The following is a 21057-nucleotide window of genomic DNA, read 5'->3' on the forward strand; positions in this document are numbered from 1 at the left end:
GTTTTAATTTTGACTGCCAACTTTTTAAAATGTCTATTACAGAGATGAAAAGATGAAATTGCAGTACACTCATCACCATTTATATCATAATGTATGAACAAAAATAGATTTAAAATCATTTGTAAGGCCTTAAACACCGAGCGATCAATTGTTGCACATAAAATATCAATGTTCAGAACAGTACAAAGAATACAAAAACCTTTAGAAACTCAGACAAGAGTTCATTACACAAAAGAGATGGGTTAAAAAGAGAGATTAAAAAGTCGTATTTCTCTCTTTAGTGTTTTGTGATCACCAATATTATCAAACCGTTTACCTCACCTAGTGCACTGAAATAGGTTAAGATAGCGAGCTAACATGAACTACATTGTAATCCAATTCCATTGAATATGTTACAATTTAAATGTAAATGCACATAGTTATAAAGCATCATCCCCTACCTTTTACACAGCTACATTCACTCAAGATGCTATGCTGATAATATAATCTGTAAGGAAAATTTGCATTAAATATGGAAGTATTTCTGGGGAAACTTTTTCAAAAGAAAATAAAAATACACACACAAAAGCACATCTCTTTGGAGGGCCGCGGCGCTCTCGGCAAATAAACTGCTATATTGGAAGCATTCACAACTGACTGGAACAAAACATTTTGCTGACTGAAAAATATTTTTGTGCAAGTGCAGATTGTATGAAATGAATCAAACAAAAAACAGTGTTTATTAACGAGCTGTAGTTTTATCACCAACGCATAGGTCATCAATAAGGTGCATACTGAATCTGGTCCTCCAATTATAGTACATTTAGTCATGGTAAGCTATATTTCCTTTTTATTAAGAGAATGTGACGCGGCAGTGCAGATCGCACCTCTCTCTATATGTTCGTCTAAGCGGACACCTGAAGTCCAAAGTAGGCTATCTGTGTTTCGCTCCATCTCGGATCGTGTGCATAGAAAGCCGCCTGGGGAACCCGCCTCTTTCGCGGCTCAATACGCTTTTAACTCTTTTTTTAGAATCGAGCACGTCGGTCAGGAGACTGTATATTACGACAGTCATGCTACATGATTTGACTAATTTTGATGTTACGTAGAAAGGACGACAGCGCACCGCTCTAAAGGAAAGGAACGGAATGCATGTTTTCTCAATCGCTGCCTGTAAGACAAAATCAGAAACTAAACTAAAACACAGCCCTAGTCTCTACATTATTTTGAGAGCCCCTGGTGGTTCGGGGCCCTACGCAACTTGCGTGCTTTGTGTATAGGGAGGACAGGCACTGATTGTACTCAAGACAACCTCGCACCAAATTTTAGGCCCTGTAGATATAGCCTACAGATCTAGTAAGCAGAACCTGCCGGTTTAGATCCAAACCTAAACCTGTGGTTAAGGTTTTGTATGTGCAATAGATTTGATAGGAGTCAGGAGACCGATTACTCTCTCCCTATCCAATCACGTTAATAAAATTGTACATAAAATGTACTCAAGTAAAAATACACAATTTTAAACAATTTAAAAAGTACTCTTTCTGATTTTAAAAAAAGAACTACTTAGATTAACAGGAGTGTTTGTAATCCATTATCCATTGATTTTAAATAACTGAAAGACTTTGATGAAGTATCATGAAACTGTAATGCGAACGCAGCAGTGCAGTTAAACAACAATCCTCAACTATCTCGAAGGTTATTTATTCTAAGCATTAGCATTTCTTGTCAAATTAGAGTCTGATGTTTTACAGGAATTTGGCTGGTGTTTGGTGAAACATCCCATGTTAAAAATAACCCTCTCCATGAGCTAAAGGTATGGAACGGCCTTGCTTTATCATCTCACTGGGCACATACCTCACATTTGACTTAATGGAAAGAGCCGCATATAAATTTGTCCCACTGATCTCACATGCATTTAAGGGGATCATTTCAATCGCAAGGTACTGTAGGAGGGGTGGAATGAAGGATGCCAGACTAGGTCGGGATTTGTAGGGTTTATTTTGATAGCAGAATGCGCTGGCGTTTTGCACCACCTCCAGGGAGTACAGCAGCTCACAGGGCCAGCTTTTCTTACACAAACTTCTTATTTAGTCCAGCAGTGGACCATTCAGAGTAGGCCAGGGCTCTGGAAATAAGCCCTATACTTTATTGTCCACAATTGGCTGCCAGGAAGCATGCCGCCTGTGCGCCTACTAAAGCCCTTTCATCTTTTCTCTAAAATCTAGCCTTTTGGAGAGCTTTGTATGTATAATTGTTGCATATTTCCAGATAAATAGATTTTGATCCACAAATACATTTAAAGAGAACGAAATACGAGCCAGAGCCCCCTGCAAAAGCAGAGACATTGGGATAAAAAGCCTGAGCCCACGACGTTCATCCCATTCATCCCGTTACGAGCCTGTTACGGCCGTGCAATGTTGTGTGTTTGTTTGTGTGTGAGGTTAATCTAGGACTGCATGATCAACTGAAATTAAACTGAGCCCGAGATTTGGCTTAGTGCGAGTATAAAATCCATATCTGCAAGCGCTGCGAGTTTGAGTCGCTTGTAAGCAATGCGCCAAACATCTTTCCAAACTTGTCTAACAAAAGAGAACATTTAATGACAAGTTTTTGCTCCAAACTTAATTCATAACGTCAGTCAAGTGTTTGAAATAACTTCCTTTTGTGATCTGATGTGGCTTCGTATCATATGAAGCAGAAATGCTATTATTTTATAGTATTTTTTTAGGGATAAAGGCTATGTCGATTAGCATTGCATTACAAATATACTTTATTCTGTTACACTTTATATTAAGTATACAGTAATAAAGTATTTACAAATAATTTGCAAACTTATAAATAATAAATAAATAAATAATTTATAGTTAATTCATAGTTAATGTATTGTAGTCTCTATAGTTTTAATATATTAATAGGCTATACAAATAGTGAGTTTTTCATTCATTGTGCTTTAACAACTTATTAACTGTTAATAGTTCTCGCTTTAGATTAGGTCATATAAAATGTGAAAATGTCATTGATTATGTGGCTTAAAACAACCTTTATTAGACAAGAATTGCATTAGTAATAAGTGTTTCTTAAAATAATAGTCAAGTCTAGTCAAGTCACCTTCATTTATATAGCGCTTTTAACAATATGGACTGTTTCAAAGCAGGCTTACAGTGATAATAGGAAATTTAAGTAACAGAGATTGTTTTGGCTTTACAGCAGCTCTAAAATAAAGTTATTATCCAGCCAGTTAGTTTTGATTGATTCACTTCCGTTGCAAAGATCAGTAGTTATTAACTTAGGGGCCGCTAAGACGACACCGTTCTAACAGAAAACCCATAACGCGCTCCGGTCGCTCATTTGCACAACAACCTGGTGGCTTGAGAACGCAAACCTTGAAATGGGTTCCAAGGTGCAAACATTGAATTATTTTTTTTTTTTATATTATCATCTCTGCGTAAACTTAAATCTGTGAAAACGCTGATGGCGTGCACATGCAAATTACGTGTTCAGTGTATAGGTATGCACGTTTGAATATATACTGTATGTGCACAGGTGCGTAGTCTTTCTTTACAAATTGACCTCACCAAATTACTTGTCTGTACAGAGGTAAAGGGAAGGAATGGGGCCTTCACAGGGGAGAGACTAGTTGACACTTCAGGACTGCGTTGTCGTCGTGTCCAGGCGCAGGTCTTTCATCAGATCTGGATACGGCCTGGATCCGGCGGACTGCGGTAAACCTCGGGATAAACAGAGAGACTAATATTAGCGTAGACGCTATTCTTCTTATGATGCTACGAGTACATCAGGATTTATGGAAAGTTTTACCGGTTCCAGCTGACCTAATCTATGCAGCCTAACATTGAATTATAGAAGTTTATAATGTGTTATGTGAATGCTAGGTCAAAGAGATGTGTTTTTAGTCTAGATTTGAACTGACAGAGTGTTTCTGCTTCACGGACAATGTTAGGAAGACTGTTCCAAAGTTTAGGTGCTAAATAGGAGAAGGATTTACCGCCAGCAGTCGATTTTGATATTCTAGGTATTATCAACTGGCCGGAATTTTGAGATCTCAATAGACGTGAAGGACTATAATGCGTTAAGAGCTCGCTCAAGTACTGCGGAGCTAAACCATTTAGTGCTTTGTAAGTAATCAGCAATATTTTAAAATGTATACAATGCTTAATAGGGAGCCAATACAGTGTTGACAGAACTGGGTTAATATGGTCATACTTCCTGGTTCTAGTAAGAACTCGAACTGCTGCATTTTGGACCAGCTGTAGTTTGTTTATTATACGAGCAGGGCAACCACCCATAAGAGCATTACAATAATCTAGCCTGAATTGTGCTATGAACTAACTGTTCTGCATCTGCCATTGAAAGCATATGTCGTAATTTAGAAAATATATTTTAAGATGGAAGAAAGCGATTTTACAGATACTAGACACGTGACTTTCAAATGAAAGATTGGTATCAAAGAGCACACCCAGGTTCCTAACCAACGACGAAGACTTGACAGAGCAGCCATCAAGTGTTAGACAGTATTCTAGGTTATTACGTGAGGATGTTTTTTTGTCCAATAATTAGAATCTCTGTTTTTTCAGAATTAAGTAGCATGAAATTACTAGTCATCCAGTTTTTTATATCAGCTATGCATTCCCTGAATTTTGTGAATTGGTAAGTTTCATCAGGGCGTGAAGAAATATAGAGCTGCATATCATCAGCATAACAGTGAAAACTAATGCCATGCTTCCTAATGATATCTCCTAAGGGTAGCATGAGTGAACAGCAACGGTCCTAGTACTGAGCCTTGTAGTACTCCATACTGAACTTTTGATGGATAAGACATCTCTTCATTTACTACTACAGTCTGTTAATGTTTGGATAAGTAAGATCGAGTAACACAAATAGAGAGATACAACCACAATCGGATGATAAGAGCAAATCATTTGTGACTCTAATGAGAGCTGTCTCAGTACTATGGTACGGTCTAAATCCTGACTAGAAATCCTCACAGATATAATTTCTTTCTAAAAAGAACATTGTTCTGAAGATACTGCCTTTTCTAGTATCTTTGACAGAAAAGACAGATTCGAGATCGGCCTGTAATTGACTAATTCTGTAGGATCAAGTTGCAGTTTAACAAGCGGTTTAATCATAGCCATCTTAAAAGTTTTTGGTGCGTAAAGTTTTTGGTACGTAAAGATGAATTAATGATATTAAGAAGAGTTCAGGGAACAGACACAGTCTCTATATGATATCATTTAGGTGAAAGAGTCTCTATGTGATGTGAGACCGCTAACAGACGGTCGGTTTAGCCAGTCTGTCAGTTTCCTGACCTGAGCCCTAGTTTGTCATGTTTGAGCTCTAAGACTATGTGCCATATTACTAGAGAGAAGAGCAGCACCATCCCAGGAGGGATAAATGTCATCTCTTTTCAACATATCAGGTCTGCCCCAAAAACTTTTCCAATTGTCTATGAACCCTATATTATTTTGCGGACACCACTTAGACAGCCAGCCATTGAGTGAGGACAGTCTATTAAGTATCTCATCACTCCGGCGAACAGGAAGGGGGCCAGAGCAAATTACAGTGTCTGATAGTGTATTACAGTGTATATGTACAGGTGCTGGTCATAAAATTAGAATATCATCAAAAAGTTGATTTATTTCAAGAATTCAACTTAACAGGTAAAACTAATATATTATATAGACTCATTACATGCAAAGTGAGATATCTCAAGCCTTTATTTGTTATAATTTTGATGATTATGGCTTACAGATTATGAAACCCACGAAATCAAAATCCCAGAAAATTAGAAATGAAATCACACAGTAATTACACAGTAATACCATGGTCATTGAACCAGGTTTTGGTTCTTTTGGCAGTGTGGGCAGGTGCAAATCCTGCTGGAAAATGAAGGCATAGATGAGACCAGACAAAGGTGCTAGTGAGAAGTGGCTGTATTTATATGAGTATGTGCAGGTGATTAGAATTCGGGTGATAATGATGACCACTGTGACCGATGACGAGAACGACCTCTACCTCTGGGTGCTGGATGGCGGGGGTTGTTGTGATGGAATACGTTGAGTAGTAAAGGATCCAAGATGTCATTTCGAGCAACCCATGAACATTCTTCTGGACCGTAGTCTACAAGGTATTTGAGGCGGCCGCCCCGTCACCGGGAGTCCAGGATAGTTTTGACTCGGTAGACTTGACCTTTGTTGAAGCCATTTCTATTGAAATAATAATATTTTGAGTTTATTTTGTAAAACCTGAGAAAACCTGTGTTGCAAATGGAACGTAGAAATTGGAATGCAAACAGTTTACCAGTGATCTGGTATAATGTAATTTGATTGGCTGTTAGATTTAGTATGAAAGAAATAGAACACTGCGAAACAGCCAGAAGCCACTGGACTTTTGGAGCAATACAGTCTTTTGACCTACACAGAACTGCACAGTTAATTTGTAAGAAAAGTAAAGATCCTAAGTTTTTATTTTGTATGTTTTGAAATTCACAATTAATCAGTCAAACGAAGAACTTTGGATTCAAGACTTTTATTTACTGACGTTTTGTGTTGAGTACAAAAGAACTTTGAAGTCCTAAGCTAGTGAGTCAACTTGCTGCACTCACAACCTTCTTTAGTGTCGACAGGAGGAGGAGGCACGTCATCGGCACCTGGGGCCTCATTTTATAAACGTTGCGTACGCACAAAAGAAGGCGTACACCCCTCTCTACGCAATAATTGGTATTTATAAAAAGCAAACTTGACGGGAAAATGTGCGGTCCTTCACGCAAACTCTGACCCAGGCGTACGCACAAAAACGAGTGAAATGAGAAATGGCGACACCGTCAGCAGATGGAAGAAACACGTGAAAGTGTGTGAAACTGTAGACCGTTGTGTAAAAGAAATGGCAATACTGCCTCTCATAAATAGCATGAAGACTTCATAAAGCAAGTCTTACAATTAACAGCCTACACGAACACCCGTTTGATCGATCTGCAGTGTAAAACAAACAAAATCAAACGAAGATTACAACAGAAATGCAAATTAACACATATTTGCAAAAAAGAAAAGTGAAATATGTTCTGCAATAATATTGGCATGTTATGCAATTCATCCTCATAACACATCTGTAGATTGTCAGATGCAATCAAATGGATGGTAATAAAATGCCATGATGCCATCACAATGCGTAATGACGCACAATGGCTGATCTTGCGCTCTTTGAAGATGTGGCAAATGATGAATATTAACTTGTGGGCATTTCACGGACTATTTATGGGCAACTGGCATGACATGAAGCCGCGCTACATTTAGAATTGATTGTGATTTATTAATGTATGCAGCCCTTTAAGCATCCAGTTTTTAAACCCCATATCATTCCTTCTTGGTATAAAATCTTTATTCCCCCAAATTGGTAAAAATACTGAAGTTGTTATTGGTCTCCTCCAAAAAAGAATGAGCCTCATACCAAACTTGCATGGTGTTTCTAAGAAAGGGGTTAAGAGTCTCTTTAAGTGTTTTGATTTGCACTGAATATACATATATGAGTATAATGAGAGCGGTAATCCTTTTCAATATCAATCCAGGCTGGATTATTTGTTTTTGAAAATTAAAACATGGATGTTTGGAGCTGTGCTGCCCAGTAATAGAATTTAATATTTGGCAATTGAAGCCAAAATGTATTCTTAGGTATTACGTTTAATACTCTGGGAGTATTATGAAAGGCTTGCCTTTCCACAACAAATCCATTCTGATCATTCATAATGATTTTTGGAATATACACTTCAATCCTCCTAGCTAGAGCCTTGCAAAGTATTTTTGTATCACAGGACACCAATGAAATAGGGCCATATGATGCTCTGTCTATAGGAGGTTTACCCGGTTTCAGCACAAGAGTAATTATTGCAGATTTTAAAGATGGGGGAAGAATCCCAGTTTTATATGATTCATTAAACATTTCCAAAAGGTGCGGTTGCAGCTTCTTAGAACATTTCTAAAACATTTCTACAGGTATTCCATCTGGGCCTGGAGCCTTTCCACTATTCATACATTGTACAGCTTCCAATAATTCCTCAACACTTAAACTATTTTCCAAATTTATTTTTGTATCATCAGTCAATTGGGGGAATTCAAGTTCATCTAGAAGTATCCAAGCATTCGGAACTATATAATTTTTCATAGTATAATTTAAAAGCATTATTAATTTCCAATGGGTCAGTCAAAGTTTGTCCATTATCATACGTTATAGAGTGTATAGTTCTGTTCATTTTGATCTTTTTTATTCTCCATGCCAATAATTTCCCAGGTTTTTCACCTTGATCATAGTATGATTGTTTTAACCACACTGTTAACCCTTGCTGTAAAAAAAGGCCAAATTCTGACAATATCATACCATTTGCCATTAAAACAGTCATATACCGTAGAAAATAAAAGTAGCCTACAGGAATATACTGTGAATTAACAGCGCTCAAAGTCGACACTCAGAGGCTGTTTTCCCAATCATACCCTATACCCTCATTCACTATTCCCTACATTAGTTCACTGATATAGTCCACTTGACAGAGTGAATGAAAAGAAGTGAGTGAATTGAGACACTGATGAACACCTGATAAGCAGAATCACTGAAGGACAGAGAAACAAGAACAGAAAAAAGAGAAACACAAGAACTACATCTGACTTCCAGCCACACTGAGTGTGAAACCAGTTTACAAACCAGTTTAACATTATTTCTTTCATACAGGTACAAAAGTTCTTGTTGAGAATTAACAGAGATTTAGTTAATAATAAAGTTTGTTGTCACCATGATGGAGATCAGTATTTGCTTTAGTTGGTCTCTTGTACCTTGACATTTTACCATTCATCTCACTCTGACTGCTATAACAGTGTTATGTAAAGCACATTTGTTATGGTAAGAAAAAGTCAAGAGAAAATTGATCAGGTGTTAATGGCTGATGTGATGATGTCATAATCATCCTGGACGTAATCATTTCTGATTTTCTGGTCTTATTCTGTATATGAGCTTTGAATTTATGGGTATTTCATATTTACCATATATCTGATAATCTACAACATGAAAACCAGCAATATTTCTGTAATAACCAGGTTTTCTGAAGAATATTGAAATCTTATAGTGCATTAAAGGTGCTGTATGTAACTTTTTTTATAAAATGAATCCTTTTTTTATTGCCCGTCTGTGAAGGGGTTGTAATCACACATTACAATGATCCACTTTTCGCGTTTTGCTATTACCTCTGAAGGCCAGTATTCCTATTTTTATGTGAAGTCTCCGGGTCGGATTTTCTGCGAAATCCACCGGATGTGACGTGCATGCGCGCTCCCGAGCCTCTCTGTTTTATATATACAGTCTATTGCGACGGCACTGCAGCTAACGACACGGAGTCTGATAACACCAAAAAACTACCTGCCTCCAGCACAACACAGACTCCAAAAAAAAAAAAAAAAGTATCTGCTGAAGCTCGTCAGGCCAAACGTCAATCGGATCGACTCAGGACGAAAACACGAATCAACATTGGCAGAGCGTTTGAATTATGGAGAGACCTCCGCTTTGTTTTAGGTATAAAAACAGACCCTGAGTTGGCTTTCATCCTTTTGGACAGGTAAGCTAACAATACTTCAAAGCATGTAAAATATATTGTGATTTTGTGCTTTAGTTGGCTCAAGTTAGACATCATTAGTTCGCCAGCTAACGCCGACCATTTGCTAACGTTATCTGATCTGAAAGACTACAGTTGTAACTTTATTGCTTTTCACGAGCACGAGCGCTGTTGTTGCAATCTGAAACATCACCGCTAGAGGCCGCTGGATCCTACATACAGCACCTTTAAAACATTTTTTAACTCCTGATTGACTCAGACACACACAGACATCAACATTCAGCATATGAATCTCAACAATGGTGACAATCAAAAGTTTCATGTCGCAATGCATGCTGGGTTCCAGGATAGTATAAAACTCCCAGCATACCCTTCTGCATGAATAAAAAAATGTAAAAAAAAAATTTGCCACCATTGTTGAGATTCATGTGCTAATTTGTGATATCTCTGTGTTTCTACAAGACATTGTAGCTTTGTTATTTTTGGTTATGCATGATGTGTAAAAAAAAAAAAAAAAAAAAAAGTAATTTTAATTTATTGCTGTGGTTTCACAGTGGCACTAATGTAACACTTTTGATTGAGGACTAAACCCTGAATGAGTGAGAATTAATTCCTTAGTGAATGATTTTGTCACCATAATCAACATAACCGCAATCATTCACAAACTGTGTGTGTGCACAAGTGTGACTTACAAAAACACAACTCAAGCAGCAAAAAAAAAAAAAACTAATGTTTTAGCATCAGCAACCCAACTAAATCAAACACTGATCTCTATAATGGTAACTTCAAATCAAACATTTTCAATTAAACATCTCAATAACAACTTCTGTAGATGTATGACAGAAATAAAGTCATACTGGTTAATAATAAGTGTAAAAATGTGTAATGGCTGGAAGTCAGTCGTAGTTCTTGTGTTTCTCTATTTTCTGTTCGTGTGTTTCTCTTTCCTTCAGTGATTCTGCTTGTTAACAGCAGGTGTTCATCACTAACGCTCAAATCACTTACATATTCACTTAATTATCTCACTGCAACACTGTGTCAATGTTACTTTTACTCTTTAGTGTGGACTTTCCTGTGAGGTTGAAAGGGTTAACAGTCTAAGATAAAAAGACACACCCACAAAATGTATTTTAACAGTAATAAACTGTAAGTTATAAAACAGGTATATACTGGTAACACTGTTGCCAGTAGTTTACTGTAAAATCTTGTTTTTTGGGTCACCATTGTGCTGAAGAGTAGAGCCTGTGCTTCAGTCCAGGAGAAGATCTACAAACATTGATGATACGCTGCATGTTGCTTTATTTAAAAGGCCGTGACTGTGTAGTTGCTGGTCCAGTGGAGATCTTTTTATGTACAAAAGTTTTTTAGTGGTCTCAAATGAAATAATTCATAATAATACTTTGCTCACGTTAATGATGCATTATACATTTTAGTTAATATATTTAAATGACCGTTGGTCAATTTAAAGCAATCGGTTTCTGCAAGTTAAATTAGTTTTAACTCAAGTTTTAAGTTAGTGCATTTTTATAGTAACATACTGTAGATTACAGTAAAGAACTGTACAATTAACAGTAAACTATTATTTTACTGTAAAAAAAAAACTGGTAAGGTCTAACAGTGCACATCAATTTTTTAGCTATTTTATTACTAGTGTCAGTTTGTTATATTGAGCTTTTAATAAAACAAGTTCTCTTTGTTTCCCGGGATTGTCTCTGGTAGAGTTGTTGTCAAGTTTTCCCAACTGTTTATAGTATTCTTTGGATTTAAATCTTGTAAAGCTCATTATTTTACCTCTTATATAGGCCTTAAAGGCTTCCCACCTCACTGAAGCACTTTTCTGGTCTGTATTAAACTGAAAATACTCATACATTTTCTTATCTAAAAAATAAAAAAAATCTGAATTTTGAAGCCAACTTGCTTAAAATCTAAATCTAAATGGAGCCGGGTTTAAACTACTTATTTGTAATATAAGCGTTATTGGAGCATGATCAGACAGCAAAATGCTATCATATACCAACATCTTCCAATTTTGGATATCAAGCTACTAGATTAGGAAGTAGTCAATCCTTGAATAGGTTTTATGGGTATTCGATAAACATGTGTACTCAATTTTATTAGGATTAAGATGTCTCCAAATCTCTATTAAATTTAGCTCATTATACCTTTTATAATTATTTTCCTTGACTGGTGGTGAGTTTTATCTATACCTGTGGAGCGATCAAGCTGAATGTCCAATACACAATTAAAGTCACCTCCAATTATATACTGTCCAGGATATGATGAAAATGTATAAAATAAATTTTGATAGAAGGAGTGATCATCTTCATTGGGATCATATAAACTGATTAAATTAATTTGAGTATTCACAATCAAACCATTAAGGATTATAAATCTACGCAGTGGATATATGCAGCTGAAATGGGACTGAATTGTGAATGAGTATCATAACACCCCTAGCATATGAGGTGTAGGGGGAAGAAAAAACCTGCCCCGGCCACCTCTTTGAAACTCGGTTAGTGTCATCTTTTAGCAGATGAGTCTCCCGTAGAAATATGTTAGCTTTCATTTGTTTAAGCCTATCCATTACCTGTTTGAGTTTAACAAGTTTATTCAATCCCCTTACATTCCAACTACAAATCTTTAACTCTAACATATTAGCTTACATCTAATAGATGATGTGGATTGAGGAGTTCCTTGCATCTGTTGATGTGACAGTTCGTTTGAGCTGAAGGAAAAAACAAACAAACAAAAAAACACCAACCCCATTAATATACACAACAATTCATTTCCCCAAACGAAATGCATGAGAGTAACCCAAATTACAAACTTCGGTTATGAAAAAACGTTGATCCACATTATATGGAGCAACATGGTGTGACTTTGTAAACATTACTCCATTTCAAACGCGCTACAAATTGTACAATTAAACCATAAACCTTGCCCATATATGAATTTTTTATTTTATTTTAATTTAATTTGACCATCTGAATTTCGCTTAAATACCATATATAGGTATTTACAGTATTCATAGATCATCCTAGTTCAGGTTTCTATGCACTGGCAAAAGGACAAGATAGTATATCATATAAAAGATTTACCTTCTTCTAAGTGTGAAAAAAATAAACCAGCCCATTAGAGCAAGCTATACTGCATAGTTCTATTTATGTGGTACTTTACAAACCCAGAATCAAATCCTCCACTTCTGAGATGGTCTTGACAATTCGCCGCTGTTCTGCATTGGTTACTATCAGATGCGCTGGATAAAGCATGCAGTACCGAACATCCATAGATCTCAGCAGGGCTTTCACGGCGAAGAAGCGTCACTGCTGTTGACGGGTCTCAGCTGACAGATCCGGAAAGAGATTAATTCGCTGGTCTCCGTATTTTATCTTAATATGTTTCCTAGCCGCTCTCTCAGTGTCTTTTCGTGATCTTTATAGTTCAGAAACTTCATGACAATTGTTCTGGGAGCAGAAGGACGGTTCGGATTGATCTGGCCCACCAGATCATTGGGCACGTTCAATGATAGGAGCGACAGAAAAGGTGTTGGCCAAAACTTTGGGAAGCCAGTCCTCCAGAAAAGCACACATATCTGCGCCTTCTACTTTTTCAGATAGGCCGACTAAACTCAGGTTTGAGCAACGTCCTCGATCTGCCAGGTCTTGGATCTTGTTACTTAAAGTCCCTGTTAAGGCAATTCTAAAAAAAAAATCTAAACACATTATAAATGTTAGAAATGTATTACTAAAACATATTACAAAGACTGTGAACTGTGAAGTACTGAATTGTCGAGTTAGACCGTTAAACATTTTTTCACCATTGCTGTGTTCCGGATTTTTTGGGCGGGGCTAAAACGGGGGCTCGATGACGCACTGAAGCCCCTGAGCTCCTGGACACGCCCCTACTTGATGACGCACTGGAGCCCCTGACGCTGCCCCTCTCCTAACAATATAGCACATTCATTCACATCAGTTTGCCGATCGCGAGTTACTGTCAGTACTATTAGTTACTACAGCCTACAGTTTGCTAGCTAGCTATGCCTTCGTCACAGAAATGAGTACTACCTGGATGCGATCACGTACAAAACAGATCGGTGTCCTTATTTAAATTTACGAAAAACGATCACATCAAGAAGAGGTGGATTAATTTTGTGAAGAGCCACCTTGATGGACAGCTGAGGATCACCGCCAAAACCCGCCTCTGTAGTGATCATTTTACACGGGTTAGTTTTATAAACTTTCGTCTGAGACAACTGGGATTCACAGATAATCCGCTGTTACTGGTGAATGGGGCCGAACCGATTATCTCCCGCCTCGGCCTTCATCCTCCCGTCGCGCCGACAACTGGTGCCATCGTCGGCAGTGCGAGCCCACCAATGAGTGTAAGTTGCCTTGTGTGCTTATGTTATAATTATAGTAGGTAAGGTTAGTCCAGGCTCGAACATGGCTTTGTAAAACCTAGGAGCATCCATTCCGGCTGTAGCGGTGACAGTTGAGTGTGGCGAGTCGGCGACGGCAGCTTTCCCGCGAGTGGGCGTGGTTTCAGCGCAGCCAGCGGACACGCCCCCAGCGTTTGAGAGCAGAGACCACTGCTCATTTTTTCAAGATTTTGATAGCTTATTTTATGTACTTGCCGGCTTTTTTTATCATTCAAATTTGGCTGGGTGGCTAATAACACATGTTTCTGTGGTGTGACAAACTCAGAACACATACTTAATTTTGACTTTACAGGGACTTTAATGTCTCTACCGTCTCCTCTAGCCTCTTAGTTTTCTGCTGGAGTGTTGCGAGGTCTTCTTCCGCATGCAAAATTCTGTCCTCAGTTTCTCCAATTCTCTTGGAGTGAGATAGCAACTCCATTTTGATACTTTTAATGGCTTCAATCATATCAGTGGATTGTTTAGCCAAATCACCTTTTAGCGATTGAATGGCCGAAAGAATAGCATCTGTAGCCACATTCCCAAACTCTGCTCGCTAGCTGCTTGTTTGCTAGCTTGATCCATGGGTTCAGAGTCATTTTGAGATTGTGATTTCAGTTGTTGCCCTGATTTTATATTCTTCGGTGGCATAATCTCTCGTAGATCACATTCCTTAACTTTAAACACCAATAGGTAGGCCTTGTTTTTTTCAGGGTTCTTTTTGAGAGAAAGTTAGCGACAGCTCAAAGCAACGCGGCTTATCGGCTACACGTCATAACCACTTGCCATATCACCATCTTTCCATGTCTCCTTGCTTGTGTTGTGGAAGATTGAAGTGGCATCGTTGATCTGCCTCTGGATAGTGAATGGACACATGTAGCAGGGACTCAGCTTTTTACGGGGCAGTCGAAGACGGATGTCCCTGGTGGAGAGCCAGACCTTTTGTCCCACATGGTACTGGGGTGTAGCAGTTCTTCTTGCAATCGGCCTGGCTCTCGTGTCTCCGAACTGCCCACTAAAGATGAACATAAGCTGAGTCCCAGACCCTCTCACTTTCCTCAAACCAATGGTTTACAGCTGGAACTTCATAGGGCTCACCTGACCAGGGAAACAGGGGCAGTTGGTAACCGAGTATGCACTGAAATGGTGTTAATCCAGTTGTAGCTTGTCTCAGAGAGTTCTGAGCATACTCGGCCCAAGGAAGGAATTTGCTCCAGCCGTGTTGGTGCTGGTGGCAATATGACCGCAGATATTTCCCAATCTCCTGAATCTTCTGCTCAGTCTGGCCGTTGGACAGAGTTGTACCCAGATGTCAGACTCACTGACACTCCCAAGTGCTGTAAGGCCATACCCGTGAGAATGAATCAAACTGACACGATATACTCAGGAATTCCGAAGTGACGGAAAATGTGTTGGAACAGCGCCTCAGGCTGTTGGTAGACTCCTTAGTGGGGTCAGTTTACAAGCTTTCGAGAAGCGATCAACCGACTACCAGGATGCAGGTGTAGGTGTCCAGATTGAGGGAGATCTGACAAAAAGTCCACTCCCAAATGTGACCAGCGCCTCCGTGGTATGGGTACCAGTTTCCCTTCAGGCAGGTGGTGCGGAACCTTCGACATGGCACAGACCGAGCATCCTCTGGCGTATTGGGAGACATCCTTGGTCATACTAGGCCACCAGTAACGATTACTGAAGAGCGAGAGGGTCTGTTGGCTGCCTGGGTGTCCAGAGCCCGGAGAGGTGTGGATTGAGTCCATGAGGGGCAGACGAATGGATGCTGGCACGTAGATCCGCCGCTCGGACCTCCAGGGCAGAGCTGGTTCGTTGCGAGTAGTTTCTGCAATATCAATTTCTTTGAAAAAAGGCACACTGATGGAGTCTCGGAGGTTCCCCCTGCCGCTGAGATAGTACAGCTCCTACCTGTGTACCTGTGGGTGGATAAATCCTTCCTTTAGTTGGAGTAGAACCAGGCAGCAGATCGATGGCACAGTCCCATGGCCAATGAGACGGTAATTTGGTTGCCAGCTGCTTACTGAAGTCATCCTGGAACTCAGGACGTATTTCTTGCTGTGTTGTTTAAACAGCTATCTCCCCATTTCAGGATTTCTTCCCTGGTCCAGCATACCGTAGGTGAGTGTTGAAGCATCCAAGGGCGTCCCAGGATGACGTCAGCAGTGGATCCTTCCAGCACCAGAAAGAGATATTTTCTTCATGAAGAGCGTTTCTCCGCATTGGACAGATAGACAGTGTCGACTTGCATGGGTTCTGGTGCTGGAGTTGCAACAGGTGGTGAGGTGGATCGGCGAGTGATCCAGTAAACAGGCATACAGGCAAAATGTGGATTGAGCGTTGAATAAAACTTTCCAGACCAATGATGTCATCATAAATTTGTTGACGAATGGTGGAATTAAGTCCTTCACGTTAAGCTGTTATTAATGCAGCTTCATTCCAACCAGATGTCGCTGCTAATGTGTGGAATTTCAAAGCATAATCTGCAACAGGAAGTTTACTTTGATGTAAACTGAAAAGTTGATCATGCACTGACAATGGGCTCACCGTTTGGCCAAAAACCTCCTTGAACTGGGTTGGTAAATGCTGTCAAGGAATTCATCATGGGTCCACTTGCTTCCCAGATGGAATTAGCCCATTGCAACGCTCTGCCGGATAGACATTAGATGATGTATGCTATCTTTGCTTGATCCTTTGGATATACCTGTGGTTGCATCTCAAAGAAGAGTGAGCAATGGAGTAGACACCCACTGCACTCATCCACCTTGCAGAGGCAGACAACGAAGGTGATGGTAGAAGTGTTTGTCTGACCACTTTGTTCCAAATCAGAGAATGGGTCAGGAGATGGATTCTGGACATCACTAGCTTCTACTACTTGTTGCATTGTTATGTCTGGTCTTCTGTCCCAATAACAGATACTCCCTTTTTATTTTTTTGTCTGGTGTCATCTATGTATCGTGGTTGTTTTCCTGTTCTCCTGAGTTTCTATGCCCAGTGATCGTTTGGATTGTTGGATTAAAGTCTGTTTGTTTTATATTCTCCTGCTTTGTGCGATTTGTGCATATCGTGACATAACTATATTGCCACTGTTTTATATCAGTGTTCCAATATTACCATCTTAAAGAGAAAAGTCTTCATGCATTTAACTATTACATGTCTTGTATCAAACCCTCAGACACACCGCCTGCACACAGAAGGTAGATTAATTGGTAATTGAGTTGGGCACTCAATTATTTGAAAATGTAGGGTTTTACACCATTTCTTGCATTGGTTTTCGTTTATTTGATTTAGAAACACTATACCCTAGTAAAATAAGATTATATGGACCTAATTGTTAATTTGAAATAATTAAATAATTAGACAGTGTTTACATTTTTTAACTTTTTCACTGTCCTCTGTGAACAACTTTTCACCAAACATTTAGGAACTAGTTTATTAGGAACGAAAAAATATATATTGTTCAACAATCACTGAGTATTGAACATCAATGGTTGAACATTTTATGATGGTGGACAGTAAATCATATTGACAAAAGGTGCCCTATAATATTCTCTGAAGAGTCTTGTCTCATTTGAACATTCTGTCAATCTAAGTCTAGGGAATTTTGGGAGTTTTGATTGTCCGTTTTAGGAAAACCATCAAGCCTTGACTTTCTCAAGCCAGCATAGCATCGTATAGGATGTAAAACTGCTACCATTTCACACTTTTCCTCAGTGTGAGACACAAAAAAATGCCACCGGTCAATTTTCTTTTGATAATTCTCTATAAATAAATGAGTACATATAAGATACTTAATGTTTTTCCCTTTTTTGCTATTCTCTTACATAATTCTGTCTTTCTGTCAGGCGATGCAGTACATGGAGCTTCTCCCTGAAGAAAGACGACCCGTGGCTGGCACAGAAGGATCGTTATATCGTCACAGACAACTGTTCAGACAGCTACCTTCCTATGATCACGACCCTGCATACTGCCACAGCCTGTCCGAGATGGAGCTGAAAGCTATGGCTCAGTTTGTGAAACACTATAAGGAGGAATCCTTAGGAGTGGGAGAAGTTGCCTTGCCTGGAGAAAAAGGTACAGCGAAGAAGAATGAAAATGCCCCCGAGGAACAGCCAGATGATGAGAGCACTAATGGAACAGCACAGTCTCCTCTCAGTGAATATGTAAGTTAGTGAAGGATTTGCAGATGGTTAACAGGGTTAACTAACCGGAGACATCATTAGTGCCAACATTAATAACAATCTTACAGTATTTACATTTAGCATTAGCCAGCACTTTTAAATTTGGTAATGAGCTGTTTAATGTCAACTGAGGCTAGAGCACCCTTACAAAAAATAAGTATACTTCAAGTTCATTTTAAGTATACTTGTAGTACACTCAGGGGTTAAAGTGGGCCGGAACGGTCCGGAACTGTCCGGAACTGCGTTCCGGCACCTCAGATAAATTAATAAATAAATAGATTCATTAAAGGGATAGTTCGCCCAAAAATGCTATTTAACCCATGATTTACTCACCCTCAAGCCGTTCGAGATGCATATGTCAATCTTTTTTCAGACGAACACATTTTCAGTTATTTTAGAAAATGTCTTAGATCTTTCAGTGGTTATAGTGTGAAGCTATGGGGTCCACCTCGTTCAAGTCCCAAAATGTGCATGCATCCTTCACAAAAGTAATCCATCCGGCTCCAGGGGGATAAACGAAGGCTTCTGAGGGTAATCCGTGCGGTTTTGTCGTAAAAATATACATATTTAAAACTTTATAAACTAAAATAACTGGCTTCCGGTAGCGGTCGACGCGCGTTCACGGAGATGGATGCTGGCGTATGACGTAGGACGTAGCGTAGGAAGCGTTGTGACGTAGAACGAACGTGACAGCGCAAAACTCTACGTTCATTCTACTCTACGTTCATTCTACGTCACGACGCTTCCTACGCCAGCATCCATCTCCGTGAACGTGCGTTTGAAATATGTGAGCAGTAGTTTACTGTTAGCGGAGATCCTGACGCCACCCACGCTGCTGAGAGTGACGTTTAGATGAAAGTGTAAATCAAAAAATTACAGTGGTGTTAAGAAAGCATCAGATCACAGTGATGTGAATTTACCAGCCAGTGTGAACTTCTCCGGAAAGTTTCAAAATCCCAAAACAAACATAAAACAAATGTTGTTTTGGCCTGATTTTGTTTTAAATGACTTCACACCAGTTTGTTCTTCGATTTTGCTTTAAGTATATCAGGGCCCTATAAGGTTTCTTCAGCTGCATAATGAAGTTCCCACAAACCAGAAGTCACACATCCAACTCCCTTAGAAAGTCCCAGCTGACCTCAAGGGAGATGTATTACAAGAACATTAAGCTGTTTGGGAATTGTTGCACAGAAAAGTTAATACTTCAAGCTATTAGAAATGAGCTGTTCTCCCAGCCTAACTGGTCGTGGAAGTTGTTGGAGAGAACAGTAAGTGTTGTCCTCTGAATCCTGGTATCAGTCAAGCTTAAGGTGCCCAGCTGTTTGGGTGGTGAAGGCTGGAATAAAATCTACTTTGTTTACAGCTGACCTGCAAGACCCACAGAAAGAGTGAGAAGTATGCTAGAAGAGGAAGCAGGTTAGTTGGATTGCGTCGAATTCTGTGTCTGATGTTGGAGTGTTGTAGCCTGGAAATCCAGACCCAAATCTGAAAGATTAAGGGTCTGGCATCGACTAATGAAGATCGGCCAGCTCGAGGGGCGGCACCAAGCATGCATTTGAAAATCTCTCTGCACGCAATTGGATAACACTACGACCAATCACAACAAGCCCCATAGGCTTAGCTACCAGCGGAGCTAACTGGTAGATTAGACTCTTGCCGTATCCGGTCGGCAAAACAGCAAAAACGCCCTTCTTGCAAAGGAAGGATTCGAGCGGCGTCCTCTGTTCCTCTTTTAGATAAAAAGCCAAGTCTAACTCGTTCATTGTAGCGGCCAAAGCCGTTTCAAACAACTGGTGTTCATCCATAGCCATCTTGCAATGTTTACTAATGACTTCGACTTCACAGCGCTGTTGTCATCTTGCCTCTGGCCCGCCTATATCAGATAACCCGATGTGATTGGTGCAGCTCGGATACAAGGGCATATTTAATGAGCATCATTACTCGACGCCAGAGTAACTTGCTGAGCAAATTCAGCTTGTGCTCTCGCGAGAACTCTGGGTTTCCAGGGTAGGAGTGTTGTAGGAATTTATTGAGAACACAAGCTAAGAGAGGAAGAGAGAGGTAGAATTGGAAAGGTAGAAGGAAAAAGAATGTCATTGGGTCTCCTTCACTAATAATCGTGTGGATTATTTCGGGTTTGTACGAACAAGATTCACAACATGTGAGTATGCACATGAAATTTTTTCTTAATCTAATTTTATTGTTAATGAATTTGGAGCATTGTAAATGAGCGGCTGTGTGCGTTGTCTCCGGAGGCAGTGAAGGAAGTGCGTACAGCCACAGATCTAGCCCTCCACGGCACTGAACAGATGGCCCACACTATTGGCCGTTCAATGGCTACAATGGTGGCGACGAAGAGGCATCTGTGGCTGAATTTACTGAGAATTAAGGAGAAAGACAAACTTTCTCTTTGATGCCCCAGTCTCGCCCTCTGGACTCTTTTTTAACTGTCTGTGAGAGGGTTAAGATGCTTCCACGCCAATTGAAAACCCTTCCAACAGAGCTTCGAGCTGTACCTGTTAGCGACGGGCTGGAGAGGGATAATGACCGCCGGAAAATTGCACTGCTTCTCACAGTGGCGGGCCGATCCGCGATCGATGTCTTCAACGCGTTCCAGTTCTCTGTGGAGGAGTACGATAAGTACGATGTCTAAGACTACTGTACATCGAAGAAAAAGAGTTTTCGTAATAGGATGCAGAAAGAAGGAGAGACTATTGAATAGTACATGACAGATTTACATCTGAAAAGCCAGTTGTGCAACTTTGAGAGTTTGTCTGATTTGATGATCAGGGATAAAATTGGCATTCTGGATAAGAAAGTAAGAAGACAGTTACTCAGTTACTCGCATCTGCCAACAAATT

The 21057-nt window shown here is 39.6% G+C and overlaps 1 protein-coding gene across 2 annotated transcripts in view; it reads left to right on the forward strand.

Moving 5' to 3' along the window:
• lmcd1 (LIM and cysteine-rich domains 1) overlaps window positions 1-21057 on the forward strand; it is a 43849-nt gene that overhangs the window by 13894 nt on the left and 8898 nt on the right. For both annotated transcript variants that reach the window (XM_084416158.1, XM_084416159.1), the window contains exon 5: window positions 17861-18178. In XM_084416158.1, coding sequence (XP_084272284.1) covers window positions 17861-18178 — 318 coding nt within the window. The remainder of the gene's footprint in view (window positions 1-17860; window positions 18179-21057) is intronic.

The sequence above is a fragment of the Rutilus rutilus genome, assembly GCF_951802725.1.
Source record: "Rutilus rutilus genome assembly, chromosome: 8".
NCBI classification, from domain to species: domain Eukaryota; kingdom Metazoa; phylum Chordata; class Actinopteri; order Cypriniformes; family Leuciscidae; genus Rutilus; species Rutilus rutilus.